The 25,040-nt window shown below is 40.4% G+C and overlaps 1 protein-coding gene across 1 annotated transcript in view; it reads left to right on the forward strand.

The window, feature by feature from the left end:
* Positions 1 to 24,218, forward strand: part of SH3GL2 (SH3 domain containing GRB2 like 2, endophilin A1) — a 160,803-nt gene extending 136,585 nt beyond the window's left edge. Inside the window, exons 5-9 of the mRNA XM_044286483.1 lie at positions 176 to 309; positions 2,701 to 2,859; positions 9,528 to 9,631; positions 16,159 to 16,292; positions 20,929 to 24,218. Of these exons, the coding sequence (XP_044142418.1) occupies positions 176 to 309; positions 2,701 to 2,859; positions 9,528 to 9,631; positions 16,159 to 16,292; positions 20,929 to 21,128 (731 nt within the window). The 3' untranslated portion in view covers positions 21,129 to 24,218. The remainder of the gene's footprint in view (positions 1 to 175; positions 310 to 2,700; positions 2,860 to 9,527; positions 9,632 to 16,158; positions 16,293 to 20,928) is intronic.
* The last annotated feature ends 822 nt before the right edge of the window (positions 24,219 to 25,040 follow it).

Genomic DNA, 25,040 nt, shown 5'->3' on the forward strand with positions numbered 1-25,040 from the left:
TAATGCTCATGTAGCCCTTTTTTAAATTTGCTGCGGTAAAGATGGAGCGAAGGAAAGGTTGTTCCTTATTACCCTACTATTATGGTGCTTTAGGACATCGTTATTTTTATTACTGTATGGTTTTTGTGTAATATTTTATAGTTCAGAAATTAACTTTTTAATGTATAATGACCAGGTCCAGCTCTTATTGATGTAGGAGAAGCTGTGAGAGAACTTTCTGACATCAAAGACTCATTAGACATGGAGGTGAAGCAGAACTTCATAGATCCGCTACAAAATTTGCACGACAAAGATTTAAAGGAAATCCAGGTATTGCAAAGTGTAATAGTAACATAGAAAATAGAGGCTGCAAAAGGCTTCAGGTTCAAAGTGACTGCAATGTGAGGTCTTGTATGCTGCCTTTAGTGTATCTAGTTTTATGCACCTGCTTTAAATTTTAGCTTCCATGTGTAATTGGACCATTGACAAAGTCATGAAATATGACACGTGCAGTTGCTTATCTACATTAGTCAGCATATTTGCCAGGCAGCAGCAGGATCTCAGCTGGAGCCCATTATAGTTAATTGGGCCTGCAAGCATTCTGGTAACCTCTAGCAATGCCTGAGCCAGAGAGCTCATGATGGAAGTGTGAAAACAGGCCTTAAAGGAGTTCTCCAGGAATGATTTAAAATGGCTGCCAGCGACCCGTCCTAGAATGTGAGCAGGACTGGCTGCCACCACTTGCAGGGGGGTAAGGTGCCAGCTCTACAATAGATGGTAATTATGTGATCCTGTCTATGATATACCATCACGTTGAGACCTGTCTAGGGAGATGTTGGAGTGGCATCTCACTACACTGCTCTACAATAGATGGCAAATCATGTGATCCTGTCTATGATATGCCATCATGGCTGAGCAGCCTAACAGGAAATCTCACTAATAGGTATTATAGGAAAGTGCTAGAGCATAGTGTGTAGTGAGGCCCCACCCCTCACCCTCCTAGGCAGCTCTGCAAGTGGGAAGCAGTTACTTGTAGTGGAAGTCTTGGTATTGAGAGACCCAAGATAGAATGTCAACTGGCAGGTGGAAAAATGCTATCTTCACCAAAGATGCAAAGAGAAACAAGTCAAATCATTTAAGGGATTCTATTCTACAGTTCCCGGATATTGATGACCTATCCACAGATATGTTGTCAATATCAGATCATGGGGGTCCAACACCAGGCAGCTGTTTTCGGCACAGCCACTACATTGTGTACATTGGCACAGCCACTTCACAGTGGATAGAACTTTTTACTTCTGTTTTTGTTTTAGCATACATGCATATTCACTAGTTGATTGAGCCAACATACTGTATTCTCATCCACTTTGAGAACAGTAAACCACTTGCTGACTGCCCGTAGACTTTAAATGCCTGGCCTGTCAGCATATATCTCAGCAAGGTCTTTGGAGTTCTTGGGCACCTCTCTTACCAAGGCCCTTCTACCTTTGATTACTAAGGCTACTTTCACACTCGCGTTTGGTGCGGATCCGTCATGGATCTGCACAGACTGATCCGCATGCATCCGTTCAGAACAGATCAGTTTGTATTATCTTTAACATAGCCAAAACGGATCCGCCTTGAACACCATTAAAAGTCAATGAATGGTGGAACCGTTTTCTATTGTGCTATATTGTCAGTGAAAACGGATCCGTTCACATTGACTTACATTGTAAGTCAGGACGGATACGTTTGCCTCTGCATCGTCAGGCGGACACCAAAACGCTGCAAGCAGCGTTTTGGTGTCCGTCTCCAGAGCAGAATGGAGGTGGAACGGAGGCAAACTGATGCATTCTGATCGGATCCTTATCCTTTCAGAATGCATTAGGGCAAAACTGATCCGTTTTGGACCGCTTGTGAGAGCCCTGAAATGGATCTCACAAACAGAAACCAAAACGTCAGTGTGAAAGTAGCCTAAGTTTGGAGGTGCAGTCAACAAAGAGCCCTAGTTGTTCCAAATTTCTTAAATTTTTAAGAATTGTGGCGGCCACTGTCCTCTGGGGAACAATCGTTGCAGCAGAAATTTTTTGTACCCTTCTCCAGATCTTTGCCTCCAAACAATTCTGTCTCTGAACTGTACAGGCAGTTTTTTTTTCTCCTTATGGCTTAGTTTTTTAACCTGATATGCATTGTCAGCTATGAGACCTTGTATTGACAGGAGTGTGTCTTTCCAAATCATATCCAATCAACTGAATTTACCATGGGTTGACTCCAGTCAAGGTGTAGAAACATCTCAAAGATGATTAAGAGAAATTGGAGTTGCCCAGAGATTCATTTCAAGTGTCATAGGAAAGGGTCTGAATACATATATAATATTTTGTTTTTTTACCTTTCTAATAAATTTTCTAAAATGCTGTCTTCACTTTCTCATTATGGGGTATTGAGTACGAATTGATGGGGGAAAACTTGAATTGTTTTTTATTTTAGCACACGGCCACAACATGTGAAACAACAAAATGTGAAAAAAGGGAAAGGGTCTGATGACTTCCCAAATGCATTGTAAGGTGATTAACACAATGATACTGATATAGAGGATATTGTAGATTGTTTTAGTACATACAAGGTTTGGGTATTGGAATGAATCTTCTAGAAGGTTCTGAAATCCAAATTAGCATAAAGATCTTCAGTGATCATGCATACAATATAAATGGCAAAAAAAACATTCATGACATTCTTTTACAGCACCACTTAAAAAAGCTGGAGGGCAGACGCTTGGACTTTGATTACAAGAAGAAAAGGCAAGGCAAAATCACAGATGATGAGATTCGTCAGGCTCTTGAGAAGTTTGATGAGTCCAAAGAAATTGCAGAATCCAGCATGTTTAACCTTTTGGAGATGGATGTAAGAAATCATTTTTAGCATGCAACTTATTTTAAGGGGAATGGACAACTGACTATATTATAATATTTCCTGTGAAGAGCAGATATTGAGTGTACCAGAACATTGTTCATGAGACATACTTTAGGGTACTTTAACACTAGCGTTAGTGTGATCCGGCAGGCAGTTCCATCGTCACACTGATTTTCCGATCAGTGTGACAACTGACAGCATTCGTAGACTGATCCGGGTGCGGATCCGTCTACAAATGCATTGCAAGAACGGATCAGTCTCTCCACTTGTCATGCGGATGGACGGATCCATCTTGCAGTCTTTTTCACAGTTTTCCCGGTCTGTGCATGCGCAGGATGTATCCGTCCTTCAGTTGTTTTGCAATGCCAGATCCGGCACTAATGCAAGTCAATGGGAATTAATGCCGGATCCAGCATTCTGGCAACTGATGAGGCATTTTGGACGGACATAATACCGCAGCAATGTATTTAAACACTTAAAAGTATTTTCAAAGACTTATATACTGATGAACTATCCTCTGGATAGGTCATCAGCAGTGATGGTCAGTTTGCAGTGTTTGCCAGCTGCCATCTTTAGTAAGGTAGACTCACCCGTCCAGCGATGCACAGATAAGCCCTTACCTGTTTCGGGAGTCGGTCTGAAATCAAATGCAGTCACCGGGAGCAGGTAGTTCTGAGAACAGCCGCTGGGGCCTTCATCGAGCTGTTCTCGGAACTGCCTGCTCCCAGTGACCGCATTTGATTTCAGACTGGCACAGGCACAGGTAAGGGCTTACCAGTGGATCGCTGGACGGGTGAGTCTACCTTACTAAAGATGGCAGCCCGCATGTGTTCGCTGGCGAACACTGCGAACTGACCATCACTGGTCATCAGTATCTGATCGGTGGGGGTCCGACACCTGGGTGTGTATCTGATCGGTTTGAGAAGGCACCGGCGCCCCTGTGAGCGTCACAGCCTTCTCTCTGCTCACTAAGCACAGTGCCATCCATTTGAGTGTGGACTGCGCACAGACCATGTGACCGATGGTCGTGACATCACTTAACCTAGGGAACGCTGAGAAAAGACTGTGGCGCTACTGCGAGCACTGGTATTTTCTCAATCAATTGATCGGCGAGAGTCCCATTTGTCGGACCCCAACTGATCAGATATTGATGACTAGGGATGAGCGAACTTCAAATTTTGAAGTTCGGGTATATGGTGAATTGCGTTATGGATTACGTTAACACGGACCATAATGCAATTCAAGGACGCAATGCAAATCGGAATGCCTTCAGAGGCATTCCGTTATGCATTCCGTCATGATAGAAGTTTATGGTCAGCATAACGGATCAGTCTGGTTTTCAGATCAGTCCATTATGTGAGGTTTTTTTTTAATTTAGTTTTATTTATTTTTTTCAAGATTCACTGTGTGTGATAAATGTAAATTTTTTTTATTTGGGTTGATATGGTTATGACATGTTCTTTTATTTTTTTTTCCAGTTGATACGACTATGACAATACCAAATTTATATAGTGTTATTTATTACTTTTACAATACAAAATCTCTTCAATAAAAAATTATTGTATTTTGTGATTATGGTAATACCAATTTATATCAGTCTATATCAGACAAGCTATAGTTTTTATTGGTACAATATTCATGTACATATAATTTTTTTTGATCATCTTTTACACAATTTTTTTTTACAGAGTGAGGTGACCAAAACCAACACTTCTGCATTATTTTTTTTGCGTTGTTTACCATATGAGATAAGTAATCAGGATCTTTTTATAATCTGGTTATGGACATGGCAGTGTATAATTGCGGAGAAAGTCAATTTCTGAAAAAAAAGTACTTTTTTTTTTCTTCTATTACTACTAAGGGATGTGAGCTTCCAAATTTCTAAATCCTGCTACAATACACTGCTATAATTATATATTGCAGTGTATTGCACCTGTCCGTTTTATACTGTTAGGGCCTAATAGGCTTCTATTCATGGCAACCCCGGAGGCCTCCCTGTGGTCTCGTTGCAGGGCCCATTGGGTGCAGAAGGAAGCCTGTTTCCATGGCATTTAAGGCATGTTTCCACTGCTTGGTACTAGCATTACCTTAATCTACTCTCCTCTACTCACTTTTGGTACCAAGTAGTTTGTTTTCCTCTGTGGACATGGTACCCCCTCAATGTAGCTATGTAATGAGGATTTTATTGAACCAGTTGCTAGTCAGCAGTGTGGTCACATGACGTCATGATGCTGGCTTGGCTTGCTTGGAATTCTTTAGATTCTGTACCAAAAAAAAAACTGTATCAGGTACTGTTTTTAAGTTTGGCCTAATGGAAAAGCAAAAACACAGGGTAGAGTTAGGTAAAGCCAATTCCATGCAGCAGAAAAGGGGCTTAACGCTGGGTTCACACCTGAGCATTCGCGATGGAGCGCATACAGAGACAAGCGAACGCCCATTGTCGCGCGTTCCCGAAAGTCTATGTACGGGAACGCGCGACAAGACGCCCCAAAGAAGCTCATGTACTTCTTGGGGCGTCGGGCGTTTTACAGCGCGATTGTACGCGCTGTAAAACGCCCAGGTGAGAACCCAGCCTAAGGGGCTATTTCCCTGCTCATGATTGCACAGTCATACTTACTTTGCTGGCTCAATTAGCTGTATAAGTATGCTCATCTAAATGAGGCAACTGACTGCCACGCAGGACAAGGATACCCATTCTGCTTTGTCAAGCATTTTATAAACTCTTGCATGTTAAGCTAAGGTTTCACATGAGCCATCAGCTGATGTGACTGATAAGTTATACTCTGCATACAGACAGATTTTTAACACCAAAATTAGTAAAATGTAGTCATAGAAAAATTGCCCCGAAAGTGTCCATAGCTTTTAAATCTAATTTTTGAGCTGGAGGTTCGCTTTAACTCATCTAGGTTTATAGAGGTGTGCTGTAACATTCCCACAAGACTTTCATTGTGCAAAAGTATATACAAATTTTCTGCATTACAGTACTGAAAGGCATAGGCTGCTTTACTTTTCAAAACCATTATGGCACATAGACTGTGGTGGTGGGGGAGACAAATGGGCAGAGATTTTTACCTTTTCATTATGATTTGATTTTTGATCAGGTGTTTAACCAAACTGTCCATGATTTCCAGAACAGATCCTGGCTTTAAAGGGTTTCTGGGATTATTAGATAAGCTCATGTTGTGGCTTACTTAAATGCATTTTAGCTCATTTTTATTTATTTTTTTTCATTTAGACTCTCTTTTTCTTCCTGCTAACAAATTGCTTTCGATTGCCTACATCCTGTATGTAGCAGTTCCTGTTGCTGCACCCACCAAACTTCACTGCGCTTAACAATGCCCAGCTAATGTATACAGTCATGTGAAAAAATTAGGACACCCTTTGAAAGCATGTGGTTTTTTGTAACATTTTTAATAAAAGGTTATTTCATCTCCGTTTCAACAATACAGAGAGATTAAAGTAATCCAACTAAACAAAGAAAACTGAAGAAAAGTCTTTTCAAGATCTTCTGTAAATGTCATTCTACAAAAATGCCTATTCTAACTGAGGAAAAAGATAGGACACCCTTGCCCCTAATAGCGAGTGTTACCTCCTTTGGCTGAAATAACTGCAGTGAGACGGTTCTTGTAGCCATCTACCAGTCTTCGACATCGGTCTGAGGAAATTTTACCCCACTCCTCAATGCAGAACTTTTTCAGCTGTGAGATGTTTGAGGGGTTTCTTGCACGTACAGCCCTTTTCAAGTCACCCCACAGCATCTCAATGGGATTCAAATCTGGACTTTGACTTGGCCATTCCAGGACTCTCCATTTCTTCTTTTTCAGCCAATCTTTGGTTGATTTACTAGTATGTTTTGGGTCATTGTCATGTTGCATGGTCCAGTTCCGCTTCAGCTTTAATTTTCTAACTGATGGTCTCACATGTTCTTCAAGCACCTTCTGATACACAGTAGAATTCATCGTGGATTCTATGATGGTGAGCTGACCAGGTCCTGCTGCAGCAAAGCAGCCCCAAACCATGACACTTCCACCTCCATGCTTCACAGTTGGTATGAGGTTCTTTTCTTGGAATGCTGTGTTTGGTTTACGCCAAACATGTCCTCTGCTGTTGTGTCCAAATAATTCAATTTTGGACTCATCTGTCCAAAGAACATTATTCCAGAAGTCCTGGTCTTTGTCAACTTTATCTCTGGCAAATGTCAGTCTGGCCTCGATGTTTCTCTTGGAAAGCAAAGGTTTCCTCCTTGCACACCTCCCATGCAAGTTAAACTTGTACAGTCTCTTTCTGATTGTAGAGGCATGTACTTCTACATCAACAGTAGCCAGAGCCTGCTGTAGTTCTCGAGATGACACTTTAGGGTTTTTGGAGACCTCTTTTAGCATCTTGCGGTCTGCTCTTGGGGTGAACTTGCTGGGGCGACCAGTCCTGGGCATGTTGGCATGTTGTTTTGAAAGCCCTCCACTTGTAGACTATCTTCCGGACAGTGGAATGGCTGATTTCAAAATCTTTTGAGATCTTTTTAAATCCCTTCCCAGACTCATAGGCTGCTACAATCTTTTTTCTGAAGTCCTCTGACAGCTCTTTTGCTCTCACCATGGTGCTCACTCTCACTTCAACAGTCAGGAGCACACCAAACTAAATGTCTGAGGTTTAAATAGGGCAAGCCTCATTCAACATGCAGAGTAACGATCTACTAATTATGTGCACCTGGTGTGATATACCTGTGTGAGATCTGAGCCAATTTAAGAGGGAATACATGTGAGGGTGTCCTATCTTTTTCCTCAGTTAGAATAGGCATTTTTGTAGAATGACATTTACAGAAGATCTTGAAAAGACTTTTCTTCAGTTTTCTTTGTTTAGTTGGATTACTTTAATCTCTCTGTATTGTTGAAACGGAGATGAAATAACCTTTTATTAAAAATGTTACAAAAAACCACATGCTTTCAAAGGGTGTCCTAATTTTTTCACATGACTGTAGCTCCGCTCGCTCAGCATACATAGACTCCTATCACTGCCCCTGTTGTTGCTTTGACACACCCATGGATATAACATCACAAGAAATAAAAAAGAGCTGCATACACATAGTCATGTCAACACAACCCAGAATGAAGGATGGGTGCGATAAAAATAAAAGAAATACATTACATCTACATTTTTGCTTTTCATTTTTCTTCCCCATCTTCCTTGAGCCATAACTTTTTTTATATTTCTGTTCACATAGCTATGTGAGGGCTCTTTTTTTGCGGGACAAGTTGTACTTTCTAATCCCACCATTAATTATGGCATACAATGTAGTGGAAGGCAGTAAAAAACACAATTCCTCCACTGTTTTACACGTTTTGTTTGCACGGTGTTCAGTTTGCATCAAAACTGACCCATGCTCATCATTCTCTGGGTCAGTACGATTACAACAATACCCCATATGTATAGGTTTTTTAGGATCACATTTCATACAATTTTATGGGGGTTAGAGAAGCAATAAAAAATTGGCAAATTTGCCATTGTGACCCTTTTTCTGTTATGCCGTTCGCCGTATTGGAAAAATATTTTTGGTTGTTTTTGGTTGCAGTTATATTCATGATTTTTATATATATTTTTTTTTGTTATTTAGGTATTTATTTTTTATTAAATGGAAAGGGGGGTGATTTTAAACTTTTTATAATTTTTTTTACTATAGTTTTTTATTTTTTATGATTTTGAAGCTCATATATGAGCTTTGAACAATGTATTTTTAAACTAGACTTATTAGTGAGAATTGCTTATTTCTTATGTTGGCCTGCAGTTTGAATGTTATCAGCCTCTTCAGCGAGGCTGAGCGCATTCAAACCAATTACCGGCATCCCCACTGGCCGCAGGGGATTCTGGTAACTCTTATTAAGATGCCGTGATCTCACTTGGTCACAGCATCTAAAGGCTTTAATTATGCCAATTGCGGTAGTTAGCCGCAGGTGTTTGCTGTTTGAAACTATGACTCCTGCTGGACGGCTATGACTCCTGCTGGATGTGCGAGCGGACACCTTGTTTGCCTGTTGCTCCAGCGCAGTACCTGTAGCGAAAGGGTTAATGATAAATGATTATTTTAAAGGATGTTGATACAAACCAGAAAACCCCTTTAAGGATTTGTTTTGGGATGTTGATGAACTAGTTCACAATGTCTTTCTTCTTCTGTATGTTATATTCAATGTATGTCCTCAAGCCATGGAATGAGAAGTAATAAAATGCAGGAAGTATTGTGTAATTTTAAATCAGTTCTCATAAGGCGGAATGCGGTGCTGTGTCACTAACCCAATATTCCTTCTATTAGGCCTAGCTATTGCAATACAATTGGAAATGTATTTCACAAAGTTGCCATATAGCCGTATAATTAGATGTGCTGTCCGTATGCTTCAAAACAATTTTCTTGATAAAATTGAAATGTTTTTTTCGTGTGACATTGATTGAGGAAGAATATACAGTATAGCTTCAGCTATACTGTTGGATCATTTACTGGAAGAGATAGATTGCTTCATTCCACAAAATCTATTTGTTTACAAAATCTAGTTTTATTTTGTGTTTTACTTCCGTACGTACATTTTACAAGATGGTCTCTGCAGGGGATGAGATTGCACTTGCATTTCATACCCTGGCTGATCAATAACTTACTGATCTCTTCTCCTTAGATTGAACAAGTGAGCCAGCTCACGGCTCTTACACAAGCACAGCTGGAGTATCACAAGCAGGCAGTGCAGATTTTACAACAAGTGGCCGTAAAACTGGATCAGAGGTAAGCTCCATAAAGATAGATTTTCTGGTGGGCAGATGCCCAGATGCCCCCTCGTGACCACCAGCCAGGTAAATAATTATCTGCCACTCCCGGAGTTAAATACTTGACAGTCCCAGCTTTAATTATCTACCTGGCTGGCGGCTGCAGGCGTCCTACTGGCTCCTGACTTCAACTGCCATCCTGAGGTGACTGGAGTAGGACAGAAGATGGCAGCTGGCACTGGCCACCACAGAGGAGCAGCTTTTGGGGCGGTAGTTTGTGCTGCTGGGGCATTATTTTGTGATGCACAGTGGTATTTGGTTCCGTCTTCACAGTATGTTGTGCTGCATAGTGGTATTTGGCTCTGCTGGGGCACTATTTTGTCTCGCAATATATTCCTTGCTATGCCCACTTTGTTACCCAGCTTACTGTCAATTTGGAGCCACCTTCAACATGAGACCACTTTGTTTTTTCCAGGGCCAATCCACCACTGCATCTATTTCACACACATACAGATTGTTACTGATCATTGGCCAGTTTAACCCCTTCCTGACATGGTGATTTTCCATTTTCACGTTTTTTTTTCTTTTTGTGTTCTTTTTCTTACTCCCTGGCCTGCCTTCCCAGAGCCATAACCATTTTATTTTGTTAGCTGTATGAGAGCTTGCTTTTTTCGGGAAAGTTGTTCTTTTAGTGGGAAGTTAGAAAAAAATTCCAAATGTGGAATTGGGGAAAAAAATGCAATGCAGGTTTTTTTTTTTTTTGTTTTTTTTTTACGGCGTTCACTATGCGGTAAAACTGACCAGTTTCCTTGATTCTCTGTGTCAGTACAATTACAAGTATACCGCATTTATATCGTTTTCCCTGTGTTTTAATACTGAAAAAAATTAAATAAACTTTGGAAAAACTAAATTTAATTTTAAGGAAAGGGATTTTATTTAATTTTTTTAAAATGTTTTTTTTTTTTTTTACTTTTTTGGGACCCCCAAGTGCAATTAGTAGATTATAATATACAAAGATCAGTATATTACAATTCGGTTCTGCCGCCTACAGGCCTGAATTGTATCATACCTGTAAAAAACCTAGACTCCTAGTACAGGCTCTGGCTTATTAGAGCAACAAAACACTTCCGCCATCTCAGCCAGGGAAAGCTCTCCTGTCCGGGAAGCGCCCGCTTCCTGTTTTGTTTTTTTGCCTCTCAGGTGGCATGGTCACATTTGACCATAGCATCTGAGGGGTTAAATGTCAGCGATCAGCATTACCACCAATCGCAGATGCTGTATAAAACAGCAGGCACCCGGTAACTAAAACGCTCCCTTTGCTCTGGAGCGGGTGCCATCTTTAGTACATGTACAACGGATGTCTAAGTGGGTGTATAATGTAATTATTAGGTTAGGATTGCACTGAATTCGGACATTATGTTCACAATGTATGTTTAAAATGTTCATATGCCAAAGATCTATGCCTGTACTGTTACCATTTACTATGCATATGGTATACTTTTTTTTTTTTGCAGCTGTATTGAAAAGCTGTGTCTACTACACTATTAAGTATACCAATGTGTAGTGGGCCAAAAAATTCCATTTCTATAGATGCAGCAGACGTATACATCTGGTGAATGAATATTGAGCTGAAACCTGGATTGAACTTAATCTTAATACCGTTAGGTCCTGCTTGCCTGTATTTAATTTGTTCCATTCTGGCTGCTTAGTAGCTCTGCTATGATCAGTAGCCGCAGCTTAGCTGCATTGTGTAAATGGAGTATCTAGTTGCAATTTAAGATGATCCATCTGAACATGTGCCAGACATTATGTTGCAGTGCAGACAGTTTATTTATGGCTGCTCTCAGAAACAACAGGCATGGGCATTTAGATAAAATCTGTCATCATTTTTTCATCCTAAACATCCTTCATTCGGTCTGATAAGCAGCTATACAATACATTATTACATGTCTCCAAAAATGTTTCTGGCCCCAGCTTTGCACTGCAACCACTCTGTGTATTGTATTTGAATGCTTGGTCTGTGTCTATCTTTAGATTTTTTTAAATGCCTTTGTGACAATATGTAACTCAAAAATACTGTAGGATGGATTATGAGCGCTGGTGTCATTTTAATGGGTTAACTACTTAGCTGCAACTCTTAGGGCCCCTTCACATGGCAGTTTATGCCACCAGTATTCAGGTGGCGGCTCTGTGGTTTCTGTCTCCCATTGTTTTCAAGAAAATTTAGACTAGCCCATCCATAGTCACAGGTGCACACCTTGATGCCGGTAGATGGGTTCGACACACGTTTGATCAAAACTGTGCACAAAGAGCTTCAATTTTTTATGTATAGTAGGTATTGTACCACTTTAATCCAGAATAATCCCCGCTCCTTAGTTCTATTGTTTGCATGTGTAATGGTGTGCTGCCATACGTTTTTATTTGCTGTCCCATTGTTTTCAGTCTGAGACAGTGCTTCAGTTTGCATAACCTACTGTTCAAAGCTGAAGGGACATGTCCCTGCTTGGCACAGTGTCCAGATGAATGCTGCTAGAAGCCATGGTGGGGGTCCATTCATGATTTCACTCCATTCATGAGGCTGCAAAGGGAGCAGGTCCGTGGCGTACAAAGTAAAAAACCGCTATGGTTTCTGCCATGGACTACTCTGCATATTTTCAGAAGCAAAATCCGCTGAATGAATGAAGCCTTAGGGTGTAACCAGACGGTGTGACTGGCAGAACTTGGCAACCAATGCCCACCCACAGCAGCCAGTGGTCTCGCCCTTACTCTTTAATGACTTACCTTTAAACAGCAGCCTAGACAAGTGCTCATTTGGCATGTATGCTCTCACCAGAGTTCACTCTGCAAGTGAGGGAGCTCCTTTCTAAGAAGCTACCAGGTAGCTCAGAAACAACTGCTGCAGGAAAAACATTATTACTACATAGCAAAGTAAATACATCTTAAAGAGGACTTTTCATGGTATTATGTGTTAGGAACTGGCGGCCCCAGCACTATTTTTATTTATTTTTTTATAATTTCTTTTTATAATTTTTTTTATCACCCCTCAGTTCCGGTGCTGTGTCCCCTGCTGTTTTGGGCGCCTCATATGTTAATTTAGAGTATCGGTCCAGGGAGGAAGAGACGGCCAGGTTTCTCAATGGGCGTCTCCTTCTCCCTGGCTGTAGCGCGGTCCAGTTGCAGCGAAGAGCGTAACAGCCAGGGAGAAGGTGAGCTGTTTTTTCACCCTTTAAGAAACCCGGCCGTCTCCCCCACCCTGTACTGATGGTCTAAATTAACATATGAGGCAACAAAAAAAGTGGGGGACACAGTGCTGAAACAGAGGGGTATTTTAGAAAATAAAAGTGCTTGCATCTGTTGGATCCCGCCCTTTCTGGTAAGCATACCCGTTTCTAACAAAAATTCCCATGAAAGGTCCTCTTTAAACCTATAGAATCAGCAGCAGCTTCGCTGTTGCAGATGAGGTGTGTCAGTCAGAATCAATTTTGCATGAATTGGATCTTGTGAGATCCTTATTTCACTGCTAGTTAGTATTTTTTACAAAACGATGATAATCCGATGACTAAACTAGAGGTTACATGCTTCATGCTTGTGACAGGTCTGCACGTCGAAAGTGGGAAATTTTAAATTGCTTGATGACTTTTTCTAAAGGGAGTATTTCTAATCAGATGATCTCAGAGGAATACTATTTAAACTTCAAAGTGACTCTGCTGTCACAATTGAATTGTAAATTCTTTAATAGCTTTAAATTCTGATTTACGAATAGAGACTTTAGGGCACATGTATTTAGACTGGCATTTTAGACGCCGGTCTTAATAAAGCCCTAGCCATCTTACTTTTTAGACCTTTTTCTAAGCCTGAAACAGTGGCCAGCCCATCCACTTCCCCGACCACGCTGCACCCACTTATTTAGACCTGGCTTGAGCTTTGCAAAGTCGCAGATTGCAGCGCAACTAATTGTTACCTAATTCAAACGTATTTCAGAATTATAAATTACCCCCTTTTTGCGGTAGGTGGAATTTCTCTTGAATGTTTTTCTTACCTACCCACAATGGGGCACATGGCTGAATTTAGCTGCACCACATTTACTAGTATACAGTGAAGCTTCTCCAAAAGACAACCTCCTTGTCTGTGACAGGTTACCTGTTCCATCATATACTATGCATCTTCTTTGGCCATTTAAAATGCAATTTTGGTGGCCATCTCTAAGAGAGGTTTTACTATATCCCTTAACGTGCTATACAAGACTTAGTCCTCATCTTTGTGGCATCGTTTCATTTTGACTATGGGCCATCTTTTCTCTGAGAGTCAACAGGGCATATGTGTGTGGGAGTGTATGCGTAGGGGTAGAAAGACAGTTGTTCTGGTATATCTACAGTCGTATCAATCAGTGTTATCATAAAATGTTGAACTGTGAAAAAGTAAAACCATTTTTCTGATCTCATTTCTCATGCAGCATTGTTATAAACCTGGATGATCAGGGTCGTTCTTTGAAGCCACTTACTTTACTTGCATGACCTTAGGTAATTCCATAATGTAGCAGCCCAGTGAATGTTTCTGTAGCAATGTGATATCATGTTGTGATAACAGAGCTTAACGGAATTGCCTGGCTTATAGTTCAGCCGGATGAAATGCTTGGATAAAATGGCACAGCGGCAGAGCTCAGGTTCATTTAAACTTGTTAAAACATCTTGGAGGAATGTTAACCTGGAACTGTACAGCTTCACGAGTTGATGGAACATCAAGATAGCACACTCTTGGGGAAATGTCATACTAATAAAGCCTAATGGAGCTTTGTGATCGTAAAGCGTGATACAATGCCTTGATAACGTACTGTAAGCTGGTGAAAGTTTATCATTATGCATTGTTATTCCATGTTACATTCTGTAGATATCAATAATGGCCTACAATTTACAATAACTGATGGCATAACTTTAGCTACAAGATTGTACAGATCGCTAGAACATTTCTTCTTATGCTATAGATTTAGGGCAAATAGTTCTTTAATTGGGAGTTTGTAAAGTGTTTGAAATCTTTCTCATATGTTAGAAAAGTTTTGACCTGTGTAGCAGTTGGTTGTACGGTATTCACAATAGTTACTTTTATTCTGGTGTGGAACTGTCATTCAGAACCCTGCACATGGTCAGTAACCTGTGTATGTAGGTCTTGGGTCCTCCAGCAGAGTAATACTTTGGAATCCTAGGTTAAAGGTTTCAGGCCTTTTGTCCGTGCTCTTTTTTTGTTATATTATTTGGAATGTTTGAAAAGTTATTACATTGAAAGGGTTATTTCACAAAAACTATTACTGTGCGATGAATAAGACATTTCAAATGAAGTATCATTGCAATATACATAAAAAAATATTGTTAGGTTTTTATGTACATTACATGTACAGTACATTTTCCTCTTTGGTAGTGCCACCTGCTGTTCCCCTATGGCTGAATTTCTGGTCCACCTTCTCCTGAATTTACTGGTGGACCGACATGCTTAGAAGCTTCCCAGCTCCCTTCCTCTTCTCAATGCCATCATAGTGATATCATAATAAAGAGGCCTAGAGTCAGACCCTTTTTATTCATTCATCCGGCAAAGAACAGCCTGCTGGATCTCTCTGCATTCCAGCATTGCCGGAAGCTTTAACGTCACAGTTGACCCCATTAACTATAATAAGGACCGGCGGCAATCCAGTCACAACATGACAAATATGCTGAGAATCGGCCTTGTGAAAACCACTACGCTCACAAGCGCTGACTGCAGTGCACTTTTGGGAAATGCAGGTGCTTGAATGTCATATGGGGTGAGCTGCTGCCCACCCACAGAAAGTGAAGACACCCAAGCTGCAGATAGGTGAGTAAAGAAGATAAAAGGGTGATAATTACATTAGAGAGCACCATATTTTTCTTTGATATATTATATATAAAATAATGGCGTGCTTTACTCCAGATACGTTTTAGTTTGTGGGATAAACAGTGTAAAAAGGGAATTGTATCTATACTTTTGGAAGTCTATAAGTGAAAGAAAAGGGTGCTACATTGTTTATAATGTATTGTAAAGAAAGGTGTGTGTGTGTGTGTGTGTGTGTGTGTGTAGGTAAAGGGCAATGCACTGACTTGATCAGATTGTGTAGTGTGAGCACATTACTACTGAATGCTTTTTGGAGTAGTTCCTCCACTGCTTTGCCCACTAGCCAGAGCCAAGGAATTTCAGATAAGATAGTATAATAGCATGTACAGTTCACAAGAGGTAGGACAGGTGACTGTATAAATTATCTCCACCAGCTCCTGAAGTAACTGTTATTTTACTGCCTTGTCAGCTATCTATAATTTGAATTATGGCCTTTAATAATCTTAAGACTGTCGGTCAGAATTCACCAGTTGTTAGACCAGTTTCATGGTCCCAATATACTTTGCTTCTACTAGTTTAGAGACCTGGTCAAGTATGAGGTGCAGCATAAGGTGTGAGAAATGTTTACAAAAACTGTATAACTTAGTAATAGGAAAAAAAAATTACAGAACATAGAAATAATCAAATAAAATGCTTTTCATTTGATAGAATCAGAGATGCTGCAATACAGCCACGGCGAGAATACCAGCCCAAACCTCGTATGAGCTTGGATCTAGCATTAGCCAGTGAAAACAGCCAGCATAATGGAGGAATTTCTCTCGCAACAACTCCAAAACCATCAGGTATGCCCCAGGATATTGTCATCTTTTTTAATTTAGTTTTGTTAGCAGTACTTTTAAAGCGGACCCATCACCATGAAATGCAGTGCAATCTGCAGGAAGAGCTGAGCACATTGATATATCGTTTTTAGGGAAACAATCCAGTAAAACTTGTCATTTTATATATTTATTTTTCTGATATTTCTGATTTCATTGTTCATGGGGCATTATAAGTGATTGACAGCCATCTCTGTGTACTGTGCACACAAGTAGAATGCTATCCGTCTCTAATAACCTCTCCCCCATGAACAATACTTTCAGAAATAGCATTTCTAAATGTTGAAATTAGTTTTACCAAATCTTTTCCTACAAATAATAATATACAGGTCCTTCTAAAAAAATTAGCATATTGTGATAAAGTTCATTATTTTCTGTAATGTACTGATAAACATTAGACTTTCATATATTTTAGATTCATTACACACCAACTGAAGTAGTTCAAGCCTTTTATTGTTTTAATATTGATGATTTTGGCATACAGCTCATGAAAACCCAAAATTCCTATCTAAAAAAATTAGCATATCATGAAAAGGTTCTCTAAACGAGCTATTAACCTAATCATCTGAATCAACTAATTAACTCTAAACACCTGCAAAAGATTCCTGAGGCTTTTAAAAACTCCCAGCCTGGTTCATGACTCAAAACCGCAATCATGGGTAAGACTGCCGACCTGACTGCTGTCCAGAAGGCCATCATTGACACCCTCAAGCAAGAGGGTAAGACACAGAAAGAAATTTCTGAACGAATAGGCTGTTCCCAGAGTGCTGTATCAGGGCACCTCAGTGGGAAGTCTGTGGGAAGGAAAAAGTGTGGCAGAAAACGCTGCACAACGAGAAGAGGTGACCGGACCCTGAGGAAGATTGTGGAGAAGGACCGATTCCAGACCTTGGGGGACCTGCGGAAGCAGTGGACTAAGTCTGGAGTAGAAACATCCAGAGCCACCGTGTACAGGCGTGTGCAGGAAATGGGCTACAGGTGCTGCATTCCCCAGAAACAGCGGCAGAAGCGCCTGACCTGGGCTACAGAGAAGCAGCACTGGACTGTTGCATGTCATTCGGAAATCAAGGTGCCAGAGTCTGGAGGAAGACTGGGGAGAGGGAAATGCCAAAATGCCTGAAGTCCAGTGTCAAGTCCCCACAGTCAGTGATGGTCTGGGGTGCCATGTCAGCTGCTGGTGTTGGTCCACTGTGTTTTATCAAGGGCAGGGTCAATGCAGCTGCTATCAGGAGATTTTGGAGCACTTCATGCTTCCATCTGCTGAAAAGCTTTATGGAGATGAAGATTTCATTTTTCAGCACAACCTGGCACCTGCTCACAGTGCCAAAACCACTGGTAAATGGTTTACTGACCATGGTATTACTGTGCTCAATTGGCCTGCCAACTCTCCTGACCTGAACCCCATAGAGAATCTGTGGGATATTGGGAAGAGAAAGTTGAGAGACGCAAGACCCAACACTCTGGATGAGCTTAAGGCCGCTATCGAAGCATCCTGGGCCTCCATAACACCTCAGCAGTGCCACAGGCTGATTGCCTCCATGCCACGCCGCATTGAAGCAGTCATTTCTGCAAAAGGATTCCCGACCAAGTATTGAGTGCATAACTGAACATAATTATTTGAAGGTTGACTTTTTTTGTATTAATAACACTTTTCTTTTATTGGTCGGATGAAATATGCTAATGTTTTGAGATAGGAAATTTGGGTTTCCATGAGCTGTATGCCAAAATAATCAATATTAAAACAATAAAAGGCTTGAACTACTTCAGTTGTGTGTAATGAATCTAAAATATATGAAAGTCTAATGTTTATCAGTACATTACAGAAAATAATGAACTTTATCACAAGATGCTATTTTTTTTAGAAGGACCTGTATATGTGTGTATATATATATGTGTGTGTATATATATATATATATATATATATATATATATAATATATATAATAATTATATAGATCAGTCTAGTCCAGTGATGGCAAACCTTTTAGAGACCGAGTGCCCAAACTGCACCCCAAAACCCACATATTTATCACAAAGTGCCAACATGGGAATTTCCCCTGAATACTACAGTCCAGTATAGTATATCTTCCATGTACTTTTCGCTATAAAAGCCTGTTTACACTCAGTGCGCTGCCTGTGGTGTTCATAGTACGCCTGCGCTGATGAATGGCAGGAAAAGTCTAAGGCCTCCTGCACATGACTGTAGGTGTCCCGTTGCCATATTGAGGACCGCATTTGCGGATCCGCAATACATGGGCACCGTTCCACGTGCATTCCGCATCACGGATGCGGACGCTTTCACTTTAATGGGTACGCAAATCCGGAGATGCGGAATGGTGCGGAACGGAAGCACAGAACGGAACCCTACGGAGAGGTTCCATGGGGTTTCATCCCGTACTTCCGTTCCGAAAAAAGATAGAACATGTCCTATCTTTTTGCAGATCGTGGACCCATTAAAGTGAATTGGTCCGTGATCCACTGCGGCTGCCCCATGGTCAGTGTTCTTGCATTGCGGCCCGCAGCACGGCCACGGGGTTCGTGTGCAGGAGGCCTAAGGCATATTGGTACACCATAGACTTTTCCAGGGTGCAAGTGCCCACAGAGATGGCTCTGAGTGCCGTCTCTGGCACCCGTGCCATAGGTTCGCCATCACTGGTCTAGTCTATAACATGCTGCCGGCAGATTGCACTGTGCTTTATGGTGACAGGTCCTCTTTAAAGAGGACCATGGGGAATTGATTTGGCGTGTTTGGTCCAATACATCTTAGTTACCACTACTGATGTTTTTGGTACAGTTTTTTTATTTGTTTTAGCCAAAACCAAGAGTGGAGCCTACAGGGAAGAACAATATAACTGAAAATGTTATACTTTTCCTGTTTATTTTTTATTTATTTTTAATCCATAAGAAGACTGCATATAAAATGAAAAGTCTAAACTAAAAGCAATTTGCATGGTTTCCCAATACAAACACACACACACACACACACATATACACACACAGCAGCTCTGGAGAACCTGACAGCAGATGTTTAATTTCCCTGCAATGCCACCACAGGGTAATTTTGTGTATTGTACAGTTCCCATTAGCTTCAGTGTTCTGTCCATGCCATGCACAGATATGCAGAGTCCTTTCTGTGATAGGTTCACTGTAATCACTAACAGACTAGGGTCCTAAATGTTTGACCTTTCTTTATTGGCAGCACATCCCTCTGTATAAACAGGGTACGAGCTACCGACAATGTGAAAAGCTGTCAAAGGAATGAGGGACGAATGATCATAATAATGATCATTTGTCTCCCTGTCACTTTGCATTGGGCTGTGTGAAAGGCACTTTAACTGAGCCCAGATTGACTTGTGTATTGTTTATTGGCCCAATGTCTGACTATGTAAGAGGACCCCAAGTTCTAGCATTACTGATTCTGGCATATTTTTTCCTTTGACGTGTTGTTAAATCCTAGCAGTAGTTTAACCCTGCTATCTGTTTTAAGGCAGTCCTTATGTGGCCTTATTATAGCGTTTTCATTTCATGGTGCTCAGTAATGGTGGCTATACAGAGAATAGTGCACCCACAGATCAGTTACTTGACCATCCACTAAAGTAAACAGTCAGTGCTACTGTGACTAAGTAACCCTGGAATAGCTCTTATTTTACCCGTTTGCAGCTGTTCCGCTATTTTGGAGTGAAAAAAAGTCTCCCGAAAGACATTTATGGATTTTTAGTAGGCAATTTGTAATTTTAAACAGAAAATAAAAATTGTTACCTGAACATCTAGTTTTAAAACTATTGACCTACTGGGCCAAGATGACCTCATAGAATTACTTGATGTACATGCACATCATGGGTGATTTACCTAAAGGCTCCATAATGTATAGGTAGGTCAGGAGGATTACATAGATACAGAAGCTGTTCCTGTGCGATCAAAAGCAAAGACCCCAATTTGGATTGACAGTATAACTCCTGGGGTAACATGGTAACCTAACATGTAAGGCTGAAAAAGGACTTGTGTCCATCTAGTTCAGCCTGTTATCTGTAATCCGGCAGTTACAATAACTCCTTTCTCCGGAAATCTAATAACTTTAACCTATTATATTATTACACTCCAGAAATACATCCAGACCCCTCCTGAACTCTTTTAGTGAACTCGCCATCACCACCTCCTCAGGCAGAGAGTTCCATAGTCTCACTGCTCTTACTGTAAAGAATCCTCTTCTATGTTTGTGTACAAACCTTCTTTCCTACAGACGCAGAGGATGTCCCCTCCTCACAGTCATAGTCCTGGGGGTAAATAGATGATGGGAGAGATCTCTGTACTGACCTCTGATATATTTATAAATAGTTATTAGATCTCCCCTCAGTCATCTTTTTTTTTCTAAAGTGAATAACCCTAATTTTTATAATCTTTTAGGGTACTGTAGTCCACCCATTCCAGTTATTACTTTAGTTGCCCTCCCCTGAACTCTCTCCAGCTCTGCTATGTCTGTCTTGGCCATGGGACTAGAATTATACACTACTACTTGTGAGATCTGACTAGTAATTGGCACAACTATGTCATTAAAATTAAATATTGAAAATACAGTTGTAACTCATTTATTTCCTGTGATGCAGGTGCTCCCATGGATCAGCCATGCTGTCGGTCCCTCTATGACTTTGATCCAGAAAATGAAGGAGAACTTGGCTTCAAAGAGGGCGACATCATTACTCTCACCAACCAGATTGATGAAAATTGGTATGAAGGGATGCTGCATGGCCAGTCAGGCTTCTTCCCAATCAATTATGTCGAAATTCTGGTCCCACTGCCACACTGAAATGTCTGACATAAACAATAATTCTGTTCGTACCACTGCATTTTAAATGCTGCTTACTCCAGATGACAAGTACATGGGCAGTGGTTTTAAATCTTGTTACATTCCATGGTCATTTCAAATTAATTTTGTCTTTCTATGATTTCTTTTTATGTGTTCTTTCTTCTGTTATTGTATTATATTATTGTGTTCTTTTATCAGTCTTAGTGTCCTTAATAATGAATGCAGGAATAAAAAGTACTTGTTGTGCATCCTTCCTTCCACGATACAGCGCACAGTAGTCTTAATATGCCCAAAGTGATAGTGTTATTTTTATGCCAACTTTGCTTACTGTAGGTTTCCAGATATGTTTACAGAGATAAAACTTTGCGAGTCTTGGACCTGAAATGTCTTGGATTTTATGAAATGTATTACTGCAAATTGTTTTCTCATGTATTGTGGTATCAGGACGGCATTCTTTATTAGTTTCAAACCTGACGTAAGTGACATGGAACCAAAGTGTTTTTAATAGATTGTTAATAGTTTAGGTTGAAGAGGACTTGCCCCCTGATTTCACAAACTAGTCATAATCCACAAGATGACAGCCATTACACTGTCTACCCCTAAGTTATTTATACAGCTTTTGGATGGCAAACAGCCACAGTTACTCCCCCCCCCCCCCCCCACCTCTTTCCTATTGCCCTGGCAAGTTCTGGAAGTGCTATACATTTGCAAGTTCTTGCAAGTTCTGAACCAGGATGCAGGAACGGTGCTACCGTATAACTAGGTCTTGAACCTTACAGCTGTGCTACCCAAATACTTCTGCAAAAATAATGATGTGTATACTGGCATATTAGAAGTTTTTAGAGTGGATATTGAGGGCCAGTAACAATACTTGGATTGTGTGTATATGGCTGTTGGTCAAGCTGTTTTGACCTATATAATGTATGTTTCATAGGACATTGTAGGTTTTCAAATATTCAAATCTTACAGAATTCAATTATTTGTTAACAATATACAGCAGTTCGTTTATTACATCTATTAATTAAATCAAGCAGAAAAAAGTTTTTTCTTAGACTTGAGCCGATTCTGTACACAAATTCCTAATTTCCATTTCCTGTATTTGATGTTACAGTATGATTTCTACATTGTATTAGCTTGTGGCTATTATCCCCATCCCACAATTTCCCATACCATCAAATCTGCTGTATGTCAAGGGTAGCAAAGATGTCAGCAGGAAAAGATGATCATGTCATTTAACTTGGATACAAAAAAGAGGGAATTTATATATTTCCATTCGAAATGTTCAAGCCAAATCCTCACAGGAATTTCATCCTTGTATAATTATGGAATGGAGCTTGTAACCTCTTTTGACAAGTCTATTTTAGTAACTTTTTGCGTTCCCTATGTAAAAACAATTCTGGAGCATCTATTCTTATAATCCCTGTTTTGTGCCAATCCTTTGCTTACTGTGTGCCAGAATAATGCACCTGAATTTTGCTGCAAATTTGGCACATATTAAGTAAATCCGTTTCTCCAGCTAAACCACAACCCCTTTCCCTCCCCGCATCGGCCGATCCCCCCCCAAAAAGTGTCTGCAACTATTAATAAATGTGGCGCTTGGCCTGAAGAGCACTGAAAAGAATTGAATATCTATGTAAATAATTTAATAACTGTTACAGTACAGCTTGATTTTGTCTTAGATCAGTTAGGGGCAGCAGGTTGCTGAATTTGTAGGGTCACCTTATTATCAGTTTCTGACTTGTGGCGATAGTCTGTGGTATTATGGCTACACATAGCAGTAGAATAGGTTTATTTAACTTTTTCTAGTTCCCTTCATTCTTGCTTTATAAAATGTCTGTATTCAAAAGAGATATTTTAGGGGTCAATAAATGATAACGGGATTCTCTTTGACAAAGTGTAGTTACTAGACCGAAAGGACCAAAAAAGATGTAGAATCAAAGCTTCAATAACAAGTCTACCTGTCCTACTGGCCTACTAGAAAAAGAATTGCCCTGCATGTGGTGCTTCTGAAAAGGATGTAAGGGACATAAAGAATATATAGTAGGTCCTTAAGAACCGATTCAAACCGCAACTCCATTCAAAATGAAATAATCCAGGCATAACTGAAGTTAACACTAATATTCCACCCTTTCCCGTTATTTAACAAGAGATCCTGATAGCTGAGATACGTTGATACTGTACATATATATCTGCCTATAACATGAAGGGAAGCTATTCTAGTCACCGTTGATTTTTTGTTTTACTACTCTGAAAGCTTAATGAGTCAAATATCAGATTTTACCATAAAGCTGTGCTGTTTTTTTTGTGGAGAAAAAATTATATTCACACCGGACAAACAGTCAAGTTTTGTGGGGAATAGAATATGTAGCTTAATTTCAGTTAGGCCTCATGCACATGGCCGTTGATCGGCCGTTCCATGCATTGGGAATCGCAATTTGCGGTCCCCAATGCACATTCAACTTGAATGGGTCCGTGATTCGTCCACACCGCAAAAAAGTAGGGCCTAAGGAGACGCGGACAGAAACCCCACGGAACAACTCCTTAGTGTTAATTTCTAATTTCTTTCAACGTACAGGATGGGGATCTCTTGAATGTGATGTGTGAGGATCTTATTGATTCAGTCAAATAGCTTGTTTTATTTTCTTTGTTAACCATAAAATCCCCTGTAATTAGTAAGTGCATTCTCCAGATAACCAGAGAAGATATATTAAACATATTTTTGGTGCATGCTCTCTGCCCTCAGTGAGGACTACAAATTCTATTTGATATGTAAGCTGGGCAATTTAGACTTGTGACGGTATCTTACATCCCTTCGGTTTGGTTGTTTTTTTTCTTCACCACCATTCTGTGTGTAAAGTGCTGTGCCTAGCATCATAATTTTGTAACAAATGTCCCATTCTTTTAGTTGAGTTATCCAGAGGTCTATTTATCTAAAGTGTACAGATTTGTCCTTTTTTTGGAAATTGTTTGTGCTGCTTCGGATGTGCCACTACAGTACAGGATTGAACATGAAGGCAAAGCTTACGGCTTCATGTGTAAAATAAAGTATATCATAGAAAGCATTAACATTGAACAATAAACTGTGCTAAAACAAAAAGCTGTTTGTGTTGTTTACATGTCTGCGTGCGTACATATGTCTTTATACATGCTGAAGTGTTCATTCAGACTTCCCAATGGCAGTGTTCTGCTAATCTGTGCAGTCAATCTTCAGTTTCACTCAGTTATGTTTGCTATATAATGACATGTACTGTAGACAGCTAAGTCACATTATTATGAACACTTCTTACCTTCCACGTCAGTAGCACGTAGTTCATGAAGGAAGTCACGTGTCGTGAGCTGGCCTGGTGGGTATATGTGTGCGATAGGCTGTCTGCATAAATATCCCTCGTTGCTGTCATTGATAAAATCAACCCTTTTACCCGAGTTGCAAAAAACTGATGACTGTTGTTTTTGAGGCCAAGAGTGGCAGTATTTCAGAAAAATTTGCAGTTTGTGAACAGTTTACATGCTGTGGTGAAAGTTTATCGTTAGTGGGCATATATCACGATTGCAAATGAGCAACGGGGAAACTGTGGACGTGAAATGTGCTATTGATGTTACAGGTGAAGGTCAGCTGCGAGGATGCACCAGGGAAGACAAACACGCTACAGTTGGGCAGCTCACCGCCAAAATAAACCAGGGGCTATTAGACGTGTGTCTAAAACAACCGTTCAATGGACCCTTCTGGATATGGGGCTCAGAAGCAGATTGGTCACTGTACCTGTGCTAATTAAGTTGCATTGGCAGAAAAAGCTTCAGTTTTTGAAGCAGTATTGGAATTGGATCTCCATTGATTAGCAGCCTTCTCCAATGAGTCACGTTTTCTGCTTCATCAAATGGATGAATGTTGGCTTGTCAGGCAAGAAACATCAG

This window comes from Bufo gargarizans, chromosome 1 (genome assembly GCF_014858855.1).
Source record: "Bufo gargarizans isolate SCDJY-AF-19 chromosome 1, ASM1485885v1, whole genome shotgun sequence".
In the NCBI taxonomy this organism is placed as follows: Eukaryota; Metazoa; Chordata; class Amphibia; order Anura; family Bufonidae; genus Bufo; species Bufo gargarizans.